The following is a 23484-nucleotide window of genomic DNA, read 5'->3' as shown; positions in this document are numbered from 1 at the left end:
AGTGCATTCTGCCATCACATGTACAGCTGACTCTCAAGATCTTGCAAAATAATGAGATGGCATTGAGCCCACACTACTACACTGTCTGAGCCAAGGAATACATGCTTTCTGGTAAGTTTTGATTACAATACTGGGTGGGGTGAATATATTTTATATTACATAAATACTTTTTTTGTTAACTAGTAAATAGTAGCCTACAGCAAAGTGTGTTTAAATCATTTCTATCTTGTTAACAATTTCTGTTAGTTTTTTCTACCATGCGGGTTTGAGCCTGCTAACTGAGTATCAATTCACCTGTTTCCATACTTTTCATTTTAAACATGTATCTTATCTTACTAAGGAGCTGTTTAATCTAACTGATTAACTATTTATCTGTACATGGAATTTTACTATTTCTTTTTTTACACATTTGTTTCTAATCTTTACAGGAAAATGCCACGGAAACTGTCAGATGTGTAGAGACATTTCACTGCAGCAAATGTAGAAGGAAAAGCTGTGTTCATTTGCAAATACTGTGCCAGATCATATGTGAAGAATGCAACAAAGATGCAGAATCATCTGGCCAAGTGCATAAAGTTCCCTCAGCGTTCACAACAAGCAACCTCTGACAGAAGTCCTTCTACTTGTATTCGATATCAACAGCTCATGGTCCTCCTAGAATCAGACGTTTTTTGACTCAATGGAGGAATGTAGTCAAAGAAATGCTGATGAACGTCTTGCTCGAACTGGTTCACCTCTGACGCTCACAGGCAATGTGTATTGGAAGAGATTTCTGAATGTTCGTCACCCAGCATACACCCCTCCAACCAGACATGCTTTATCAGTCTGTGTGTGTGTGTCTGTGTGTGTGCACGTTTAGGCTGCCCTTCCGTTTTCTCAATATATATTGATTGGCAGGGTATTGAAGAGAGATGGCCCTCGCCTATCATTTTTTAATAGAGAGAAAGAAAGAGTGAGAGGTGCCTCCATCCCCTCTGTGATAATGACCAGACAGTATGTGTAGAGATGGCTCGGTCAGAGGGTTCATCTGTCTGGATCAGTCATGTAGTCTTTCGTCTGCCTGGATTGCCAGATGGGTGGGGATCGCCATTTTGGGACAAGTGAAATAGTTCCATTGTGCCAGACAAGTTCAATCAAGCACAGATAAAGCATTTTAAATGATTTTAAATAGTATTTGAAGCAAGATCTGCTCTGCACTGGGAGAAGGGCTTTGTCTGTATCAGACAGGAGATGGTACGGGAGGCTACTGTATGATGTTGTTATACCGTTCTCTCTCTGTCTGTCTGTGTCTGTGTCTGTGTCTGTGTCTGTGTGTGTGTGTGTGTGTGTGTGTAAACCCCACCACAAGGCCTTTGGTACAGCACAGAGGAGCAGACTAAACCCCACTACAAGGCCTTTGGTCCAGCACAGAGGAGCAGACTAAACCCCATTACAAGGCCTTTGGCCCGGCACAGAGGAGCAGACTAAACCCCACCACAAGGCCTTTGGCCCGGCACAGAGGACTAGACTAAACCCCACCACAAGGCCTTTGGCCCAGCACAGAGGAGCAGACTGAACCCCACTACAAGGCCTTTGGCCCGGCACAGAGGAGCAGACTAAACCCCACCACAAGGCCTTTGGTCCGGTACAGAGGAGCAGACTAAACCCCACCACAAGGCCTTTGGCCCGGCACAGAGGAGCAGACTAAACCCCACTACAAGGCCTTTGTTCCGGTACAGAGGAGCAGACTAAACCCCACCACAAGGCCTTTGGCCCGGCACAGAGAAGCAGACTAAACCCCACTACAAGGCCTTTCGCCAGGCACAGAGGAGCAGACTAAACCCCGGCACAGAGGAGCAGACTAAACCCCACCACAAGGCCTTTGGCCCGGCACAGAGGAGCAACAGTAATTCTACAAGCTGAGCTGTATTGCAGTGTTGACAGCAGCCTCTGAGACACACTTCAAGGCTGTCATTGTGTTCCACTTTACATAGTGTTCTATCGGTGTGATGCCACATCTTCCAGGGAACGTTAGCTGCCAGGCAACACAATGTTAATTACAGGAAGGTAGGCCAACAAATTACATTATTTAAGTAGGTTTATAAAGACAATATATGTATAGATAGTTTAAGTTTATACATCTGTAACAAACAGTGATTGTTATTTTGGATCTGCAAAATAGCGAGCTTGTGTTACCGAATAGTGTAGGCATAAATGCTGAATTGTGCGCCATGGAACAAAGACATCTCCGGTATCTAGACTGAGGCTGTATTGAGGCCATGTATCTGAGCATGGACTGGGGCCATCTATTAAACGTTACTGATCACTGCAACAGCCCCACACATGCAGAGACAGCAGACTACCTGGAGCAAGGAGAAGTGGTCCCTGTTCTCCATTCACACACACACACACAGAGACAGAGACAGAGGCAGAGACAGCAGACTACCTGGAGCAAGGAGAAGTGGTCCCTGTTCTCCATTCACACACACACACACACACACAGAGACAGAGACAGAGACAGCAGACTACCTGGAGCAAGGAGAAGTGGTCCCTGTTCTCCATTCACACACACACACACACACACAGAGACAGAGACAGAGACAGCAGACTACCTGGAGCAAGGAGAAGTGGTCCCTGTTCTCCATTCACACACACACACACACACACACAGAGACAAAGACAGAGACAGCAGACTACCTGGAGCAAGGAGAAGTGGTCCCTGTTCTCCATTCACACACACACACACACACACAGAGACAGAGACAGCAGACTACCTGGAGCAAGGAGAAGTGGTCCCTGCTCTCCATTCACACACACACACACACACACAGAGACAGAGACAGCAGACTACCTGGAGCAAGGAGAAGTGGTCCCTGCTCTCCATTCACACACACACACACACACAGAGACAGAGACAGAGACAGCAGACTACCTGGAGCAAGGAGAAGTGGTCCCTGCTCTCCATTCACACACACACACACACACAGAGACAGAGACAGAGACAGCAGACTACCTGGAGCAAGGAGAAGTGGTCCCTGTTCTCCATTCACACACACACACACAGAGACAGAGAGACAGAGACAGCAGACTACCTGGAGCAAGGAGAAGTGGTCCCTGTTCTCCATTCTCACACACACACACACACACAGAGACAGAGACAGCAGACTACCTGGAGCAAGGAGAAGTGGTCCCTGTTCTCCATTCACACACACACACACACACACAGAGACAGAGACAGCAGACTACCTGGAGCAAGGAGAAGTGGTCCCTGTTCTCCATTCACACACACACACACACACACACACACACACAGAGACAGAGACAGCAGACTACCTGGAGCAAGGAGAAGTGGTCCATGCTCTCCATTCACCTCGACAGACAGACAGACAGACAGACAGACAGACAGCCTGGGTGGCTGAATAACACATCCTGGAGCATTTATCTGCCTTTCTGATACACCAAGATTATACCAAGAAGCTCTGTTTCTGTCCAAGATCACCCACCAACATCATACAGACAGGTACAGTATGGACTGGCTGGTGGGCAGACATGAGCTGGTGTGAAGGTAAATGTTATTGTCTGAGGTGAAGTTACATGGTTATCAGCTAAGCTAATTAACTAATTATCAACCAATTAGTGAATTAGGCCTCATTAAAGTCTCTCTAGGCTCATTAGGGAAGCAGATGACAAAATGCAATGCAAAATGCAATACAAAAACATCCATCAAGATTAAGTCATCAGATTGAGTTCACTACGGTCACTCACAAAAACGCCTGTCTGTCAATCATCCAAATGTATTTATGAAGCCATTTTAACACCAATACTGGTTACGTAATGTGATGACACACAGACAGACACTAAGGCATTAAAGCAACCACAGCAGAAGCGTGTGCAGGGCTCTACGCTGGCCTTTTTAACAAGGAGCACGTGTGTGACTGAATTGAAAAATGGAAGCGCACACAAATACATTTAGGAGCACAATAAAAAAGATGAGGTAATAAAGCCAGAATCTTTCATTTTTCTAGGCGCACTGGTGCTCCTAAATAACATGTCCAGGGTACACAGCAAAATATTTAAGAGCATATGCAAGTAAAATGGTTGCACTGTAGAGCCCTGCTGTGTGAGAGAAACAGAGAAACGTCTAGGTGTAATATAATCTAACACGTCTAGGTGTAATATAATCTAACACGTCTAGGTGTAATATAATCTAACACGTCTAGGTGTGATATAATCTAACACGTCTAGGTGTAATATAATCTAACACGTCTAGGTGTAATATAATCTAACACGTCTAGGTGTAATATAATCTAACACGTCTAGGTGTAATATAATCTAACACGTCTAGGTGTAATATAATCTAACACGTCTAGGTGTAATATAATCTAACACGTCTAGGTGTAATATAATCTAACACGTCTAGGTGTAATATAATCTAACACGTCTAGGTGTAATATAATCTAACACGTCTAGGTGTAATATAATCTAACACGTCTAGGTGTAATATAATCTAACACGTCTAGGTGTAATATAATCTAACACGTCTAGGTGTAATATAATCTAACACGTCTAGGTGTAATATAATCTAACACGTCTAGGTGTAATATAATCTAACACGTCTAGGTGTAATATAATCTAACACGTCTGGTGTAATATAATCTAACACGTCTAGGTGTAATATAATCTAACACGTCTAGGTGTAATATAATCTAACACGTCTAGGTGTAATATAATCTAACACGTCTAGGTGTAATATAATCTAACACGTCTAGGTGTAATATAATCTAACACGTCTAGGTGTAATATAATCTAACACGTCTAGGTGTAATATAATCTAACACGTCTAGGTGTAATATAATCTAACACGTCTAGGTGTAATATAATCTAACACGTCTAGGTGTAATATAATCTAACACGTCTAGGTGTAATATAATCTAACACGTCTAGGTGTAATATAATCTAACACACCTGGTGTAATATGATCTAACACGTCTAGGTGTAATATAATCTAACACGCCTAGGTGTAATATAATCTAACACGCCTAGGTGTAATATAATCTAACACGTCTAGGTGTAATATAATCTAACACGTCTAGGTGTAACATAATCTAACACGTCTAGGTGTAACATAATCTAACACGTCTAGGTGTAATATAATCTAACACGTCTAGGTGTAATATAATCTAACACGTCTAGGTGTAATATAATCTAACACGTCTAGGTGTGACATAATCTAACACGTCTAGGTGTAATATAATCTAACACGTCTAGGTGTAATATAATCTAACATGTCTAGGTGTAATATGATCTAACACGTCTAGGTGTAATATAATCTAACACGTCTAGGTGTAACATAATCTAACACGTCTAGGTGTAATATAATCTAACACGTCTAGGTGTAATATAATCTAACACGTCTAGGTGTAACATAATCTAACACGTCTAGGTGTAATATAATCTAACACGTCTAGGTGTAATATAATCTAACACGCCTAGGTGTAATATAATCTAACACGCCTAGGTGTAATATAATCTAACACGTCTAGGTGTAATATAATCTAACACGTCTAGGTGTAATATAATCTAACACGTCTAGGTGTAATATAATCTAACACGTCTAGGTGTAATATAATCTAACACGTCTAGGTGTAATATAATCTAACACGTCTAGGTGTAACATAATCTAACACGTCTAGGTGTAATATAATCTAACACGTCTAGGTGTAATATGATCTAACACGTCTAGGTGTAATATGATCTAACACGTCTAGGTGTAATATAATCTAACACGTCTAGGTGTAATATAATCTAACACGTCTAGGTGTAATATAATCTAACACGTCTAGGTGTAATATAATCTAACACGTCTAGGTGTAATATAATCTAACACGTCTAGGTGTAATATAATCTAACACGTCTAGGTGTAATATAATCTAACACGTCTGGTGTAATATAATCTAACACATCTAGGTGTAATATAATCTAACACGTCTAGGTGTAATATAATCTAACACGTCTAGGTGTAATATAATCTAACACGTCTAGGTGTAATATAATCTAACACGTCTAGGTGTAATATAATCTAACACGTCTAGGTGTAATATAATCTAACACGTCTGGTGTAATATAATCTAACATGTCAGGTGATCAACACACAGCCAATCAGACACTAACACATGACAGGTGATCAACACACAGCCAATCAGACACTAACACATGTCAGGTGATCAACACACAGCCAATCAGACACTAACACATGTCAGGTGATCAACACACAGCCAATCAGACACCAACACATGACAGCAGTGGAAACAGAAGAGCCAGTAGACTGGTAGGTAGTGTAGCTCTGCTCTTGGGCTCCCTGCTCATCGTTCCTGGCTGGTGCCTGGACATACAGTAGATATATCTGCCATCTCATTACTGTGTAGATGTGAGTTTGGGGAGTGTCATTAGGACTGGCCCCCCTCGGTTAAAGACACACTGTTACAGAAGCTAGCCGGCTGCTTTAACGTTTCATTAGAGCTTGCGAATAAACAGTGGGCCTGTGGAGATATAAACTGGGAGAGGATGAATGGTGGGGAGGATTGTGACACGTGAACCACAGAGAGACACTGAGGTTGGAACACAGAATGAATGACTATATAATATGAAGGTCTTTTTATGCCATTAGGAGTCTGTGCTGTTCAGTGGGCCTGTGGAGATGTAAACTGGGAGAGGATGAACGGTGGGGAGGATTGTGACACGTGAACCAAGAGAGGGAGGTTGGAAGGCTTTCTATTCTATTCCATTTTATTATCTTCCATTCTACTCTGTGTTGTCCTCAAAATGTGACCTGTTAGAGAATGAATGGTGGGGAGGAGGAGTCTAACACTTGAACCATTGTGACCTGTTAGAGAATGAATGGTGGGGAGGAGGAGTCTAACACTTGAACCATTGTGACCTGTTAGAGAATGAATGGTGGGGAGGAGGAGTCTAACACTTGAACCATTGTGACCTGTTAGAGAATGAATGGTGGGGAGGAGGAGTCTAACACTTGAACCATTGTCAAGACAGGTAGGTTAGAACGGTCGGGGGGCAACAGGGGAACTGCAGTGGGGTCACCCCCAAAACAATGTATAATAAGATGTTTTTTTAGAAAGATAATTTGACTGAGTAAATTAATTTATTGGTTTTGTTTTCATTTTGATAAGAGATGAAAATGTAATGAATTGAAGGTTATTCATTGCTGTAAAAATCAACATGTGTTATTAGATTTGGGGTGGCGATACATTCTGAACATGTTTGAGATCCAATATAATACTTTGTGTTCTGTGTTTAATTATTTTGTTTAAAGATAGTCATTATATTATAGTCATTCAATTTCTATGTGTTAGTGTTTCTATGGTTCGGGAGGCTTTCCATGCAGATCTAAAACTGGCTCTAAAAACATTTAGGAGACAACAAATCCAAGAAAATAATATTGGACTGAATTGTTGGACTGGTGACTACAGCTTGGTGAACACAGCCTGGTGACTACAGCCTGGTGACTACAGCCCGGTGAACACAGCCTGGTGACTACAGCCCGGTGAACACAGCCTGGTGAACACAGCCCGGTGAACACAGCCTGGTGACTACAGCCTGGTGAACACAGCCTGGTGACTACAGCCCGGTGAACACAGCCTGGTGACTACAGCCCGGTGAACACAGCCTGGTGACCACAGCCCGGTGAACACAGCCCGGTGAACACAGCAATGTTGACTTAATCTTGAATGAATCCCATAGCTAGCATATGGCTGGCTATCTTTCATTTGGACAGGTGTACGTGTTTCTTGAAGTATTAGATGTTTGGTAGTGACACTTCTTAAAAATACATGTAGATTTTCCAACTTGCTCCTCATTTTCTCCAGAATGCTTGCAGACAGACTACTCACCATGTGGCCGTAGTGTGGAGAGGGATGCAATCCCATCAAAAAGGTGGACAGCATTTTTTTTGAGAAAGATGTTTAAAAATAAACAGAACTAATAAATAGATCAGCATTGTTAAATGTATTGATAGAACGACTCAAGATGTTGTAACGATATAAAGATGTTGTAACGAAAAAATCTAAAATCATGAATTGCTTATTTTTCAAACAAAGTTTAGGAGTCAGGGTTTGGGACAGCCACCTCTCAATAGAAATCTGTGTATAAACAATGCAGTTTAATTATATTAATGTAACGATATATTTGTTATTGCCTCAGATTTAATTAGACCATATACTGACGTAAATACATTTCCTACGTTTTTTTAGGGGTGGTACTGCAATTTGCACCAGTTCTGTAGAAAATACCTACATAGGGAATAGGGAACCATTTGGGATGCACTTTAAATGATGAGTTGACTCATAATCAGTGTGTCTCTTCCTAGTTACTGTATGGAACAGATGACAAGATAAGCATAGTTCTTCATCACAGGGAGGGAGGTAGGTAGGTAGGTAGGTAGGTGGGTGGGTGGGTTGGTAGGGAGGGAGGTAGGTAGGTAGGTGGGTGGGTGGGTGGGTGGGTGGGTGGGTAGGTAGGTAGTTAGGTGGGTGGGTGGGTAGGTGGGTGGGTGGGTAGGTAGGTATGTAGGTGGGTGGGTAGTTAGGTAGGTGGGTAGGTAGGTGGGTAGGTGGGTGGGTGGGTGGGTGGGTAGGTGGGTGGGTGGGTGGGTGGGTGGGTAGGTAGGTGGGTGGGTAGTTAGGTGGGTGGGTGGGTAGGTGGGTGGGTGGGTGGGTGGGTAGGTAGGTATGTAGGTGGGTGGGTAGTTAGGTAGGTGGGTAGGTAGGTGGGTGGGTAGGTGGGTGGGTGGGTGGGTAGGTAGGTAGGTAGGTATGTAGGTGGGTGGGTAGTTAGGTAGGTGGGTAGGTGTCTTTCTAGCCGGTAAAGAGAGATGACAGTGTTACATTATCAGCACACTTATGGAATATTGATTGTTCAATATCTCTTTACTCTCCGATGTAACACCGTATTGGAACCTGTTGAAACTGGAAAATCCATTTAACTTCTCAAAGTGAAAAGTTAAATGACAGACCGGCTTCTGGTTAGATGGGGACCTGAAAGTGTGTTTGTGTGTCTCACCTTGAGTGGTCTGAGGGCAGATCCAACCTTGGTGCAGCAGTGACTCTCTGCTATCTCCAGGTGCCTGCCCCTCCTCTGGAGCACCTAAAGGACCTCAATGAAAACAAGTCTCAATGTGCTGTTGTTCCCTAAACAAGCAGTTAAATAAGCCCTGAGAGATATGAGCCTTGTCTGTGCCAGAACGGACCAGCGTTTGTTCCATTCTCAGTGTTATTACTTATGCATCTTGTCTTGGATGTCTGGTTTTTTAATTGTTATATAAACAAATTGAAACAGAGAGAGATGTTTATAAACAGGGTAAGGTGACCGGGGACAATAGTTTGGTGAAACAGTACAAATACGACCTACACAGATGGATCAACATGGTGAAACAGTACAAATACGACCTACGCAGATGGATCAAGATGGTGAAACAGTACAAATACGACCTACACAGATGGATCAACATGGTGAAACAGTACAAATACGACCTACGCAGATGTATCAACATGGTGAAACAGTACAAATACGACCTACGCAGATGGATCAACATGGTGAAACAGTACAAATACGACCTACGCAGATGGATCAACATGGTGAAACAGTACAAATACGACCTACGCAGATGGATCAACATGGTGAAACAGTACAACTATGACCTACGCAGATGGATCAACATGGTGAAACAGTACTACTACGACCTACGCAGATGGATCAACATGGTGAAACAGTACAAATACGACCTACGCAGATGGATCAACATGGTGAAACAGTACAACTAAGACCTACGCAGATGGATCAACATGGTGAAACAGTACAACTACGACCTACGCAGATGGATCAACATGGTGAAACAGTACAAATACGACCTACGCAGATGGATCAACATGGTGAAACCCAAGTACAGGGACAAAGTAGAGGAGCAATTCAGCGGGTCGAACACAAGGTGTACGTGACTGGGGCTCCTAACGGTCACAGAGTATAAAAACAAATTCAGCCACATTAAGGTCACCACCGCCACCCTACCGCCACCCTACCGGAGGAGCTGAACACCGTTTTCTCCCGGTTTCAGCACAAAGAGCCGCCGAGAACAAAGTGGTCTACACGGAGTACCTATGGAAGTCATTTGAACGTGTTAACCCTCGCAAGACTGCCGGCCACCATCATCCCTGTTCCTAGAACGCAAAAGTAACTCAACTGAGTGACTATCGACCAATAGCACTCACTTCCGTCATCATGAAGTGCTTCTAGAGGCCAGTCAGATCAACTCCTCCTTCCCCAACACACTGGACCGTCTCCAGTTCACCTTCTGCCCTGACAGATCCACGGACCAGGCAATCTGCACCGCACATGACTCTTTTCTCCCCACACCGCCTCAACGGTCACTTACCTGCTGCCCCCACCCCACCCCACCCCAACAGACTTTTGCTCTGCCCCCACCCCAACGGCATTAATCACCGTTACAGTTGTTAATATGCATACTGTAGATACATGTTTTTCTAATGCATTGGACTTGGTCTCCCCACCTCCTCAATTGTCATGCTGCTCCCCCTATGGTTCAGGTAACCCTGAACATGTGACTATTAAACACTGAATCTGAACAACAATCCCTCCTGTAACCCTGAACATGTGACTATTAAACACTGAATCTGAACAACAATCCCACCTGTAACCCTGAACATGTGACTATTAAACACTGAATCTGAACAACAATCCCACCTGTAACCCTGAACATGTGACTATTAAACCCTCTGAATCTGAACAACAATCCCACCTGTAACCCTGAACATGTGTTTATAAAAACACTCTGAATCTGAACAACAATCCCACCTGTAACCCTGAACATGTGACTATTAAACACTGAATCTGAACAACAATCCCTCCTGTAACCCTGAACATGTGACTATAAAACACTGAATCTGAACAACAATCCCACCTGTAACCCTGAACATGTGACTATAAAACACTGAATCTGAACAACAATCCCACCTGTAACCCTGAACATGTGACTATAAAACACTGAATCTGAACAACAATCCCACCTGTAACCCTGAACATGTGACTATAAAACACTGAATCTGAACAACAATCCCTCCTGTAACCCTGAACATGTGTTTATAAAAACACTCTGAATCTGAACAACAATCCCACCTGTAACCCTGAACATGTGACTATTAAACACTGAATCTGAACAACAATCCCTCCTGTAACCCTGAACATGTGACTATAAAACACTGAATCTGAACAACAATCCCTCCTGTAACCCTGAACATGTGACTATAAAACACTGAATCTGAACAACAATCCCTCCTGTAACCCTGAACATGTGACTATAAAACACTGAATCTGAACAACAATCCCTCCTGTAACCCTGAACATGTGACTATAAAACACTGAATCTGAACAACAATCCCTCCTGTAACCCTGAACATGTGTTTATAAAAACACTCTGAATCTGAACAACAATCCCACCTGTAACCCTGAACATGTGACTATTAAACACTGAATCTGAACAACAATCACACCTGTAACCCTGAACATGTGACTATTAAACACTGAATCTGAACAACAATCACACCTGTAACCCTGAACATGTGACTATTAAACACTGAATCTGAACAACAATCCCTCCTGTAACCCTGAACATGTGACTATTAAACCCTCTGAATCTGAACAACAATCACACCTGTAACCCTGAACATGTGACTATTAAACACTGAATCTGAACAACAATCCCTCATGTAACCCTGAACATGTGACTATTAAACACTGAATCTGGACAACAATCCCACCTGTAACCCTGAACATGTGACTATTAAACCCTCTGAATCTGAACAACAATCCCTCCTGTAACCCTGAACATGTGACTATTAAACACTCTGAATCTGAACAACAATCCCACCTGTAACCCTGAACATGTGACTATTAAACACTGAATCTGAACAACAATCACACCTGTAACCCTGAACATGTGACCATTAAACACACTGAATCTGAACAACAATCCCACCTGTAACCCTGAACATGTGACTATTAAACCCTCTGAATCTGAACAACAATCCCACCTGTAACCCTGAACATGTGACTATTAAACACTCTGAATCTGAACAACAATCCCACCTGTAACCCTGAACATGTGACTATAAAACACACTGAATCTGAACAACAATCCCACCTGTAACCCTGAACATGTGACTATTAAACCCTCTGAATCTGAACAACAATCCCACCTGTAACCCTGAACATGTGACTATTAAACACTCTGAATCTGAACAACAATCCCTCCTGTAACCCTGAACATGTGACTATTAAACACTGAATCTGAACAACAATCACACCTGTAACCCTGAACATGTGACTATTAAACACTGAATCTGAACAACAATCCCTCCTGTAACCCTGAACATGTGACTATTAAACACTGAATCAGAACAACAATCCCTCCTGTAACCCTGAACATGTGACTATTAAACACTGAATCTGAACAACAATCCCACCTGTAACCCTGAACATGTGACCATTAAACACACTGAATCTGAACAACAATCCCACCTGTAACCCTGAACATGTGACTATTAAACACTCTGAATCTGAACAACAATCCCACCTGTAACCCTGAACATGTGACTATAAAACACTCTGAATCTGAACAACAATCACACCTGTAGCTTGTCCTCAAACTCCTGGAGGTTACGACGGTCCCGCGATGACAGAGGACGCCCGTCCTCACACTGGAGACAAACACACAAACAGACAAAGAGGAGGCATGAGAGGACTGTAGGTGTTCTACAGTCTGAAGGTATGAGAGGACTGTAGGTGTTCTACAGTCTGAAGGTATGAGAGGACTGTAGGTGTTCTACAGTCTGAAGGTATGAGAGGACTGTAGGTGTTCTACAGTCTGAAGGTATGAGAGGACTGTAGGTGTTCTACAGTCTGAAGGTATGAGAGGACTGTAGGTGTTCTACAGTTTCAACAGTCTGAAGGTATGAGAGGACTGTAGATGTTCTACAGTTTCAACAGTCTGAAGGTATGAGAGGACTGTAGGTGTTCTACAGTTTCAACAGTCTGAAGGTATGAGAGGACTGTAGGTGTTCTACAGTTTCAACAGTCTGAAGGTATGAGAGGACTGTAGATGTTCTACAGTTTCAACAGTCTGAAGGTATGAGAGGACTGTAGGTGTTCTACAGTTTCAACAGTCTGAAGGCATGAGAGGACTGTAGGTGTTCTACAGTTTCAACAGTCTGAAGGTATGAGAGGACTGTAGGTGTTTTACAGTCTGAAGGTATGAGAGGACTGTAGGTGTTCTACAGTCTGAAGGTATGAGAGGACTGTAGGTGTTCTACAGTCTGAAGGTATGAGAGGACTGTAGATGTTCTACAGTTTCAACAGTCTGAAGGTATGAGAGGACTGTAGGTGTTCTACAGTTTCAACAGTCTGAAGGTATGAGAGGACTGTAGGTGTTCTACAGTTTCAACAGTCTGAAGGTATGAGAGGACTGTAGGTGTTCTACAGTCTGAAGGTATGAGAGGACTGTAGGTGTTTTACAGTCTGAAGGTATGAGAGGACTGTAGGTGTTCTACAGTCTGAAGGTATGAGAGGACTGTAGGTGTTCTACAGTCTGAAGGTATGAGAGGACTGTAGGTGTTCTACAGTTTCAACAGTCTGAAGGTATGAGAGGACTGTAGGTGTTCTACAGTTTCAACAGTCTGAAGGTATGAGAGGACTGTAGGTGTTCTACAGTTTCAACAGTCTGAAGGCATGAGAGGACTGTAGGTGTTCTACAGTTTCAACAGTCTGAAGGCATGAGAGGACTGTAGGTGTTCTACAGTTTCAACAGTCTGAAGGTATGAGAGGACTGTAGGTGTTCTACAGTTTCAACAGTCTGAAGGTATGAGAGGACTGTAGGTGTTCTACAGTTTCAACAGTCTGAAGGTATGAGAGGACTGTAGGTGTTCTACAGTTTCAACAGTCTGAAGGTATGAGAGGACTGTAGGTGTTCTACAGTTCCAACAGTCTGAAGGTATGAGAGGACTGTAGGTGTTCTACAGTTTCAACAGTCTGAAGGCATGAGAGGACTGTAGGTGTTCTACAGTTTCAACAGTCTGAAGGTATGAGAGGACTGTAGGTGTTCTACAGTTTCAACAGTCTGAAGGCATGAGAGGACTGTAGGTGTTCTACAGTTCCAACAGTCTGAAGGTATGAGAGGACTGTAGGTGTTCTACAGTTTCAACAGTCTGAAGGTATGAGAGGACTGTAGGTGTTCTACAGTCTGAAGGTATGAGAGGACTGTAGGTGTTCTACAGTTTCAACAGTCTGAAGGTATGAGAGGACTGTAGGTGTTCTACAGTTTCAACAGTCTGAAGGCATGAGAGGACTGTAGGTGTTCTACAGTTTCAACAGTCTGAAGGCATGAGAGGACTGTAGGTGTTCTACAGTTTCAACAGTCTGAAGGTATGAGAGGACTGTAGGTGTTCTACAGTTTCAACAGTCTGAAGGTATGAGAGGACTGTAGGTGTTCTACAGTTCCAACAGTCTGAAGGTATGAGAGGACTGCAGGTGTTCTACAGTTTCAACAGTCTGACTCTGGCTCTGGAGGAAGGGGTTTTAATAGGGGTGTGAGGAGACGCCCCTTTCTGTTTTTTTAACAACCGTCACATGTTATAATTATGCAAGCTCAGTAAAGCTCAATCAGGCTTAAATAGAGCATTTGAAATGGTTTCCAATAGTATTTGAATCAAGGTCTGGCTGCATGCCACCAGCTCACATCAGCTTTGTGGCATCACCTACAACAGGGACCAATGGGACCAATGGCAGACTGGCTTTTAGTCATCAACCTCCACATTCCTTACAGCCAGAGGTCATAACCAATTCCATCCCATTCTTATTTAAAAACCCCAACATTTTCACCACAATAGATATGCAGCTGTATGGTTTTCAGCGTTGGTGAAAACTGAGACCCACCTTGGCTTTGATATTTTCCATCTGGTGTTCAACCTCTTCAATATCTTCAGTGTTCTCCAGACGCTCGTACACCACACTGCGTGTCCCTTTAATCAGGTTCAACGGCAGCACTGACATACCATACGCCTGTAGAGAATGAAGAGGAACAGACGATTAATACCATAGTACTACTCTGATATACCATACGCCTGTAGAGAATGAATACAAACAGACGATTCAATACCATAGTACTACACTGATATACCATACGCCTGTAGAGAATGAAGAGGAACAGACGATTAATACCATAGTACTACTCTGATATACCATACGCCTGTAGAGAATGAATACAAACAGACGATTCAATACCATAGTACTACACTGATATACCATACGCCTGAAGAGAATGAAGAGGAACAGACGATTAATACCACAGTACTACTCTGATATACCATACGCCTGTAGAGAATGAAGAGGAACAGACGATTAATACCATAGTACTACACGGATATACCATACACCTGTTAGAGAATGAATACAAACAGACGATTAATAACATAGTACTACACGGATATACCATACACCTGTTAGAGAATGAATAATAACAGGTGTTTAATAACATAGTATAACAATAACATAGTACTACACTGATACACCTGTTAGAGGCAATCAGCAGTTGAAACAATCACAAAGCCCCCCTGTGTCCTGAATGACACTCCATTATATACTTTTGACCAGGGCCCACAGGGGTGCACTATGTAGGGAATAGGGTGCCATTTGGGAGGCAGACATGAAACAGACCGTTTCCATCACATTATTACAGTGGTGCCAAGGCCCTTTAGTGTCTGTGAATCTGTAGCACGTGTATGTGAACACACCTACCACCTACTACCCACACTCCCTGACGCATGACTGTACAGAGTGGAGATGTATAGGGAGCAATAACACACACAGCTATATCACGTTACAGCTGTACCCCTCCGGCTCCATGTCATTCTTTAAATGGTGCAATTCGCAATTGTGCTGCACGGAGCTTATGTGTGAATCCGCAGCCAGCAACCATTTTGTGTGTAGAGAAATGCCATGTAGGCTTCTGGCTGACTCTCTCTCTCTGCAGCTCCAGACGATATTTACAGCCTAACAGCGCCCCCCAGTGACAGCACTGAGGAGAGAGGAACGCTCCAGCATTCAGAGACAATGAATAAACTCATAGAAATACAAAAAAAAGAAAGGACGTTGAGGGAATAGCTTTTTAAAAACAGCAAATCAGCTATTATTTGAACAAGGACTGTTGCAACACATCAATAGACTAATTCCTCTTCCTTAAATAAAGAGAAAAATACAGGAAAGAAAGAAGGAACGAGCAGAAAGAAGGTAAGAGCAGAAAGAAGGAACGAGCAGAAAGAAGGAAAGAGCAGAAAGAAGGAAAGAGCAGAAAGAAGGAACGAGCAGAAAGATGGAAAGAGCAGAAAGAGCAGAAAGAGTCAAAAATAGAAAAGGAGATGTGAGGAAAGGAGAGAAAGGAGAGGTACGGAGAGGAAAGGAAAGGAGGAGAGGAAATGAATGGAGAGAAATGAGAGAAAAGAGGGGAAAGGAGAGAAAAGAGGGGAAAGGAGAGAAAAGAGGGGAAAGGAGAGAAAAGAGAGGAAAGGAGAGAAAAGAGGGGAAAGGAGAGAAAAGAGGAAAGGAGAGAAAAGAGGGGAAAGGAGAGAAAAGGAGAGAAAAGAGGGGAAAGGAGAGAAAAGGAGAGAAAAGAGGGGAAAGGAGAGAAAAGGAGAGAAAAGAGGGGAAATGAGAGAAAAGGAGAGAAAAGAGGGGAAAGGAGAGAAAAGAGCAAAAGAGGGGAAAGGAGAGAAAAGGAGAGAAAAGAGGGGAAAGGAGAGAAAAGAGGGGAAAGGAGAGAAAAGAGAGGAAAGGAGAGAAAAGAGGGGAAAGGAGAGAAAAGAGGAAAGGAGAGAAAAGAGGGGAAAGGAGAGAAAAGGAGAGAAAAGAGGGGAAAGGAGAGAAAAGGAGAGAAAAGAGGGGAAAGGAGAGAAAAGGAGAGAAAAGAGGGGAAATGAGAGAAAAGGAGAGAAAAGAGGGGAAAGGAGAGAAAAGAGCAAAAGAGGGGAAAGGAGAGAAAAGGAGAGAAAAGAGGGGAAAGGAGAGAAAAGGAGAGAAAAGAGGGGAAAGGAGAGAAAAGAGGAAAAGTGGTAAGAGACGAAAGGAAAGGAAACAAGAGAAAAGGAGGTAGGAGACGAAATGAGAGAAAACAGAGGAACGGAGGTAAGAGGGGAAAGAGAGGAAATGAGAGAAAATAGGGGAAATGAGAGAACATGGGGGAAATGAGAGAACATGGGGGAAATGAGAGAACATGGGGGAAATGATAGAACATGGGGGAAATGATAGAACATGGGGGAAATGAGAGAACATGGGGGAAATGAGAGAACATGGGGGAAATGAGAGAACATGGGGGAAATGAGAGAACATGGGGGAAATGAGAGAACATGGGGGAAATGAGAGAACATGGGGGAAATGAGAGAACATGGGGGAAATGAGAGAACATGGGGGAAATGAGAGAACATAGGGGAAATGAGAGAACATAGGGGAAATGAGAGAACATAGGGGAAATGAGAGAACATAGGGGAAATGAGAGAACATAGGGGAAATGAGAGAACATGGGGTAAATGAGAGAACATGGGGTAAATGAAAGAACATAGGGGAAATGAGAGAACATAGGGGAAATGAGAGAACATAGGGGAAATGAGAGAACATAGGGGAAATGAGAGAACATAGGGGAAATGAGAGAACATAGGGGAAATGAGAGAACATCGGGGAAATGAGAGAACATGGGGGAAATGAGAGAACATAGGGGAAAGGAGAGAAAAGAGAGAAAGGACTCAGGGTGCTCAGTAGCACATCCCATTCAGAGTGTTGCCGGGGCAGAGGTAAGGTGAGGCACCTGGCAGGCACAATACAGCATGCTTGAACATCATCAAAAATGAGAGGAGAGGGCAATCTCTCTCTCCAATAACCTGCTCAGCGGCCAATCAATACATGTTGAGAATAAATGAAGGGCAGGCCAAACACACACACACACACACACACACACACACTCAAGTACTGCGTGTAAACACCAACCTGGGCGCTGCCATTTTACCAGCTATTTCATAATAAAACAAAAGAGCGTTTTGTGAGATTACACCTTAACCCCGCCAAGAGAGGCTGACCTCCTCGTCTCTCCATTGAAGGTTTCATTCCGAGACTGAAAAGGGAAATGCTGGATAACTCTGAAGTCCTTTTTCCCTGAAAAACAAACTATTTTACTGGCTGGTGAGTGTTAGGTGACATTAGAGGGAGAGAGCAGGAGAGCATCAGGGGATGAAGGCATGAGGCAGGGCCAGACCTATTATTAGTCCTAGCTTCTGCGGTGGATGGATCTCTGCTAGGGGCTGTGTCGCACCTCCTGCAATGAATCACGGGGCCTCTTAAGGCCGGAGCATGTCCCGAATACCAAGCAGCTCGCTCATAAAAGAAGAACCTGTCCCCCTGTTCACATCCTTAGGAGTGTGTGTGTGTGTGTGTGTGTGTGTGTGTGTGTGTGTGTGTGTGTGTGTGTGTGTGTGAGAGAGAGAGAGAGAAGCACATCCCTTCTTCTCCGATGTGCTGCCTCCTTAACATGAGAAACATACAAACCCGACGCGACCGACCGACACAGGTGCCTTGACTCTTTTCCTCTCCAGGCCCGAGCTGTAACCCTCTGACATGAGTCACAAGTACAGGAGGGGGTGGAGTTCAACCCATTGGTAAAATACATGACAAATAACTGTAGAATATACAGAGAGACGTTTAGTCTGTAGAGATTGAGAGAGTGTAATCATTGGCTGGAATCTTAAAGAGAGATATCTGACTGAGGGAGTGAGTGCTATTGAGAAGGGACCGGACCCCAGGCACAAGACACCTCTTTGTCCCCTTCTCTGGTCTCCGTTAGGGCAGGAGAGGGAGGGGTCTCTCTTAGGGCAGGAGAGGGAGGGGTCTCTCTTCGGAGAGGAGAGGGGGGTTTCTCTCTTAGGGGAGGAGAGGGAGGGGGGGGTCTCTCTTAGGGGAGGAGAGGGAGGGGGGGGGTCTCTCTTTGGGGAGGAGAGGGGGGTTTCTCTCTTAGGGGAGGAGTGGGAGGGGGGGTCTCTCTTAGGGGAGGAGCGGGAGAGGGTCTCTCTTAGGGGAGGAGAGGGAGAGGGGGGGGGTCTCTCTTCGGGGGGGAGAAGGGTTTCTCTCTTAGGGGAGGAGTGGGAGGGGGGTCTCTCTTAGGGGAGGAGTGGGAGGGGGGTCTCTCTTAGGGGAGGAGCGGGAGAGGGTCTCTCTTAGGGGAGGAGAGGGAGAGAATGGGGAGTCTCTCTTAGGGGAGGAGAGGGGGGTTTCTCTCTTAGGGGAGGAGAGGGGGGGTCTCTGTTAGGAGAGGAGACGGGGGTCTCTGTTAGGAGAGGAGAGGGAGGTCCCTGTTAGGAGAGGGGGGGTCTCAGGAGAGGAGAGGGGGGTCTCTGTTAGGAGAGGACAGGGGGAGGTCTATGTTAGGAGAGGAGAGGGGGGGTCTATGTTAGGAGAGGAGAGGGGGGTCTCTCTTAGGGGAGGAGAGGGGGGGTCTCTCTTAGGAAAGGAGAGGGGGGTCTCTATTAGGAAAGGAGAGGGGGTGTCTATATTAGGAAAGGAGAGGGGGTGTCTATATTAGGAAAGGAGAGGGGGTCTCTATTAGGAAAGGAGAGGGGGGTCTCTATTAGGAAAGGAGAGGGGGGTCTCTATTAGGAGAGGAGAGGGGGGGTCTCTGTTAGGAGAGGAGAGGGAGGTCTCTGTTATGGGGGGGCGGTCTCTGTTAGGAGAGGAGAGGGGGGTATATGTTAGGAGATGAGAGGGGAGTCTCTTAGGAGAGGAGAGGGGAGTCTCTGTTAGGAGAGGAGAGGGGAGTCTCTGTTAGGAGAGGAGAGGGGTCTCTGTTAGGAGAGGAGAGGGGGGGGCTCTGTTAGGAGAGGAGAGGGGTGGGGGCTCTGTTAGGAGAGGGGAGGGGGGGCTCTGTTAGGATAGGGGGCGGTCTCAGGAGAGGAGAGGGGGGGTCTCTGTTAGGAGAGGAGAGGGGGGTCTATGTTAGGAGAGGAGAGGGGGGTCTCTGTTAGGAGAGGAGAGGTAGGGTCTCTGTTAGGAGAGGGGGCGGTCTCTCTTAGGCGAGGAGAGGGAGGGGGGTCTCTCTTAGGAGAGGAGAGGGTCTCTTAAGCGACCTGTGGATTTATTTGCCCCCCCCCCCCCCCCCAAGTTATTTTTAGCAAATAATAATAATAATTATTGGACATACATTAAAAATAGTATTCTCAGCATTCCCAGTATTCCCAGTATTCCCAGTATTCCCAATATCCCCAGTATCCCCAGCATTCCCAGTATTCCCAGTATTCCCAATATCCCCAGTATCCCCAGTATTCCCAGTATTCCAAGTATCCCCAGTAGAGAGACACATGGGATGGTATGTAAATGTAAGCAAGGTTTGAAATTGTTATATTTTAGTCAAAAGATATTTGTTTGGGTTTCTCGCTGTCAATTTGCCAGCTACAAATGATTAGTAATTATGCTCTGGACCCCCGACCATCCGCTGCAGAAACAAATTGGTCCGCGGCTGAATGTAGTTGACGATCCCTGCGCTAGAATACGCCGGAAATATAGGAATATAAAAATAAAACGTTTCAAAGTGACAACCTTCCTGGATGTCTCCCAGAGGGCATCCTTCCCCTACAGTGGGGCAAACAAATATTTAGTCAGCCACCAATTGTGCAAAAGTTCTCCCACTTAAAAAGATGAGAGAGGCCTGCAATTTTCATCATAGGTACACTTCAACCATGACAGACAAAATGAGAAAACAAAATCCAGAAAATCACATTGTAGGATTTTTAATGAATTTATTTGCAAATTATGGTGGAAAATAAGTATTTGGTCAATAACAAAAGTTCATCTCAATACTTTGTTATATACCCTTTGTTGGCAATGACAGAGGTCAAACCTTTTCTGTAAGTCTTCGCAAGGTTTACACACACTGTTGCTGGTATTTTGGCCCATTCCTCCATGCAGATCTCCTCTAGAGCAGTGATGTTTTGGGGCTGTTGCTGGGCAACACGGACTTTCAACTCCCTCCAAAGATTTTCTATGGGGTTGAGATCTGGAGACTGGCTAGGCCACTCCAGGACTTTGAAATGCTTCTTACAAAGCCACTCCTTCGTTGCCCGGGCGGTGTGTTTGGGATCATTGTCATGCTGAAAGACCCAGCCACGTTTCATCTTCAATGCCCTTGCTGATGGAAGGAGGTTTTCACTCAAAATCTCACGATACCTGGCCCCATTCATTCTTTCCTTTACACGGATCAGTCGTCCTGGTCCCTTTGCAGAAAAACAGCCCCAAAGCATGATGTTTCCACCCCGATGCTTCACAGAAGGTATGGTGTTCTTTGGATGCAACTAAGCATTCTTTGTCCTCCAAACACGACGAGTTGAGTTTTTACCAAAAAGTTATATTTTGGTTTCATCTGACCATATGACATTCTCCCAATCTTCTTCTGGATCATCCAAATGCTCTCTAGCAAACTTCAGACGGGCCTGGACATGTACTGGCTTAAGCAGGGGGACACGTCTGGCACTGCAGGATTTGAGTCCCTGGCGGCGTAGTGTGTTACTGATGGTAGGCTTTGTTACTTTGGTCCCAGCTCTCTGCAGGTCATTCACTAGGTCCCCCGGTGTGGTTCTGGGATTTTTGCTCACCTTTCTTGTGATCATTTTGACCCCACGAGGTGAAATCTTGCGTGGAGCCCCAGACCGAGGGAGATTATCAGTGGTCTTGTAAGTCTTCCATTTCCTAATAATTGCTCCCACAGTTGATTTCTTCAAACCAAGCTGCTTACCTATTGCAGATTCAGTCTTCCCAGCCTGGTGCAGGTCTACAATTTTGTTTCTGGTGTCCTTTGACAGCTCTTTGGTCTTGGACATAGTGGAGTTTGGAGTGTGACTGTTTGAGGTTGTGGACAGGTGTCTTTTATGCTGATAACAAGTTCAAACAGGTGCCATTAATACAGGTAACGAATGGAGGACAGAGGAGCCTCTTAAAGAAGTTGTTACAGGTCTGTGAGAGCCAGACATCTTGCTTGTTTGTAGGTGACCAAATACTTATTTTCCACCATAATTTGCAAATAGATTCATTAAAAATCCTACAATGTGATTTTCTGGATTTTTTTTTCTCATTTTGCCTGTCATAGTTGAAGTGTGCCTATGATGAAAATTACAGGCCTCTCTCATCTTTTTAAGTGGGAGAACTTGCACAATTGGTGGCTGACTAAATACTTTTTTGCCCCACTGTATATAGTACACTACTGTTGACCACAGCCCTAAATGACCTGGTCAAAAGTAGTGCACTTTATAGGCAATAGGACACCATTTGGGATGTACACTCCCTCTCTAATTCACCCAGAGGCCCTGGTCTACCCCAGGTCAATTTACTGGCATCTGATTAGATCGAAGGAAATGAATCTCCTCACCTGTTCTTTCCCCCATCAGCATCTTAACGCCGGCGATTTAAGAGCGAGGGGCGGATGGAAGGAGGGGAGAGGAGAGAGGGGGGGGGAAGGGCTCCAGAGCCATAAGTCACTGTGCTAGCCAGGCTTTTAAATCAAGCCAGAGAAGACTTCAGTGATCAGATGATGCATGAGACTGCATATTTTCAGACACCATTAGCCTTGTAGGGTGAAGTTTCCCCCAGAGGATGACCTTGCACTTTCCCCACTAATGGTTCAGGTTAGGATTGGGGGACATTAAACTGATCCTTGATCTGTACCTAGAGGAAACTTCACCCCAGAGCCCTCACTCCTCCTTGAGTCAATCGACTTGAGGCTGAGGATGTCCTAATATGGCCACCGTACAGGACTGGGTGAGGCCCACAGGAGGTTGGTGGCACCTTAATTGGGGAGGACGGGCTTGCGGTAATGGCTGGAGTGGAATCAGTGGAATGGTATCAAACACATCAAACATATGGTTTCCATGGTTTCCATGTGTTTGATGTCATTCCCTTGACTCCGTTCCAGCCATTATTATGAGCCGTCCTCCCCTCAGCAGCCTCCACTGGTGACGTCCCTCGTCTACTCTGGTATGCGACTACCTCAGTCGAACACAGAGTTGGGTAGTCTGGGACTGTGATATACTGCCATACGCATATGGAAATATAATAGACGCATTAAAAAGTCACTGTGCCGATCATTTTCATTGTAATGTCATCTGAAAGGTGAAATGGAACCCTAAGGCGTATTAAAGCACTGATTCACAGAGTGAGTGGTTCGATAAACGACGTAACGTTTTCATGGAATTTCCCAAAAAATCTGTCACAGAAATAAATGAGTTTAGGAGAGACAGATACATTTTGGAGTGGTTCAGGTTGAAATTAAATGTAACCTATGAACTATTTTTATGGATTTGGACCTACACCCACAGAATCCAAGTCAAATAACATCATCCTGTG

The 23484-nt window shown here is 44.4% G+C and overlaps 1 protein-coding gene across 3 annotated transcripts in view; it reads right to left on the bottom strand.

The window, feature by feature from the left end:
• Positions 1-23484, bottom strand: part of LOC110514631 (lysosomal cobalamin transport escort protein LMBD1) — a 229113-nt gene that overhangs the window by 80934 nt on the left and 124695 nt on the right. For all 3 annotated transcript variants that reach the window (XM_090243358.1, XM_090243366.1, XM_090243364.1), the window contains 3 exons: positions 14995-15120; positions 12696-12764; positions 9055-9138 (listed from right to left, as the gene is read on the bottom strand). In XM_090243358.1, coding sequence (XP_090099484.1) covers positions 9055-9138; positions 12696-12764; positions 14995-15120 — 279 coding nt within the window. The remainder of the gene's footprint in view (positions 1-9054; positions 9139-12695; positions 12765-14994; positions 15121-23484) is intronic.

Source organism: Oncorhynchus mykiss, chromosome 1 (assembly GCF_057628025.1).
Source record: "Oncorhynchus mykiss isolate SJ-2025 chromosome 1, ASM5762802v1, whole genome shotgun sequence".
In the NCBI taxonomy this organism is placed as follows: domain Eukaryota; kingdom Metazoa; phylum Chordata; class Actinopteri; order Salmoniformes; family Salmonidae; genus Oncorhynchus; species Oncorhynchus mykiss.
The sequence above is the reverse complement of the archived record's forward strand: the minus strand, read 5'-3'. Positions and strand labels throughout refer to the sequence as shown.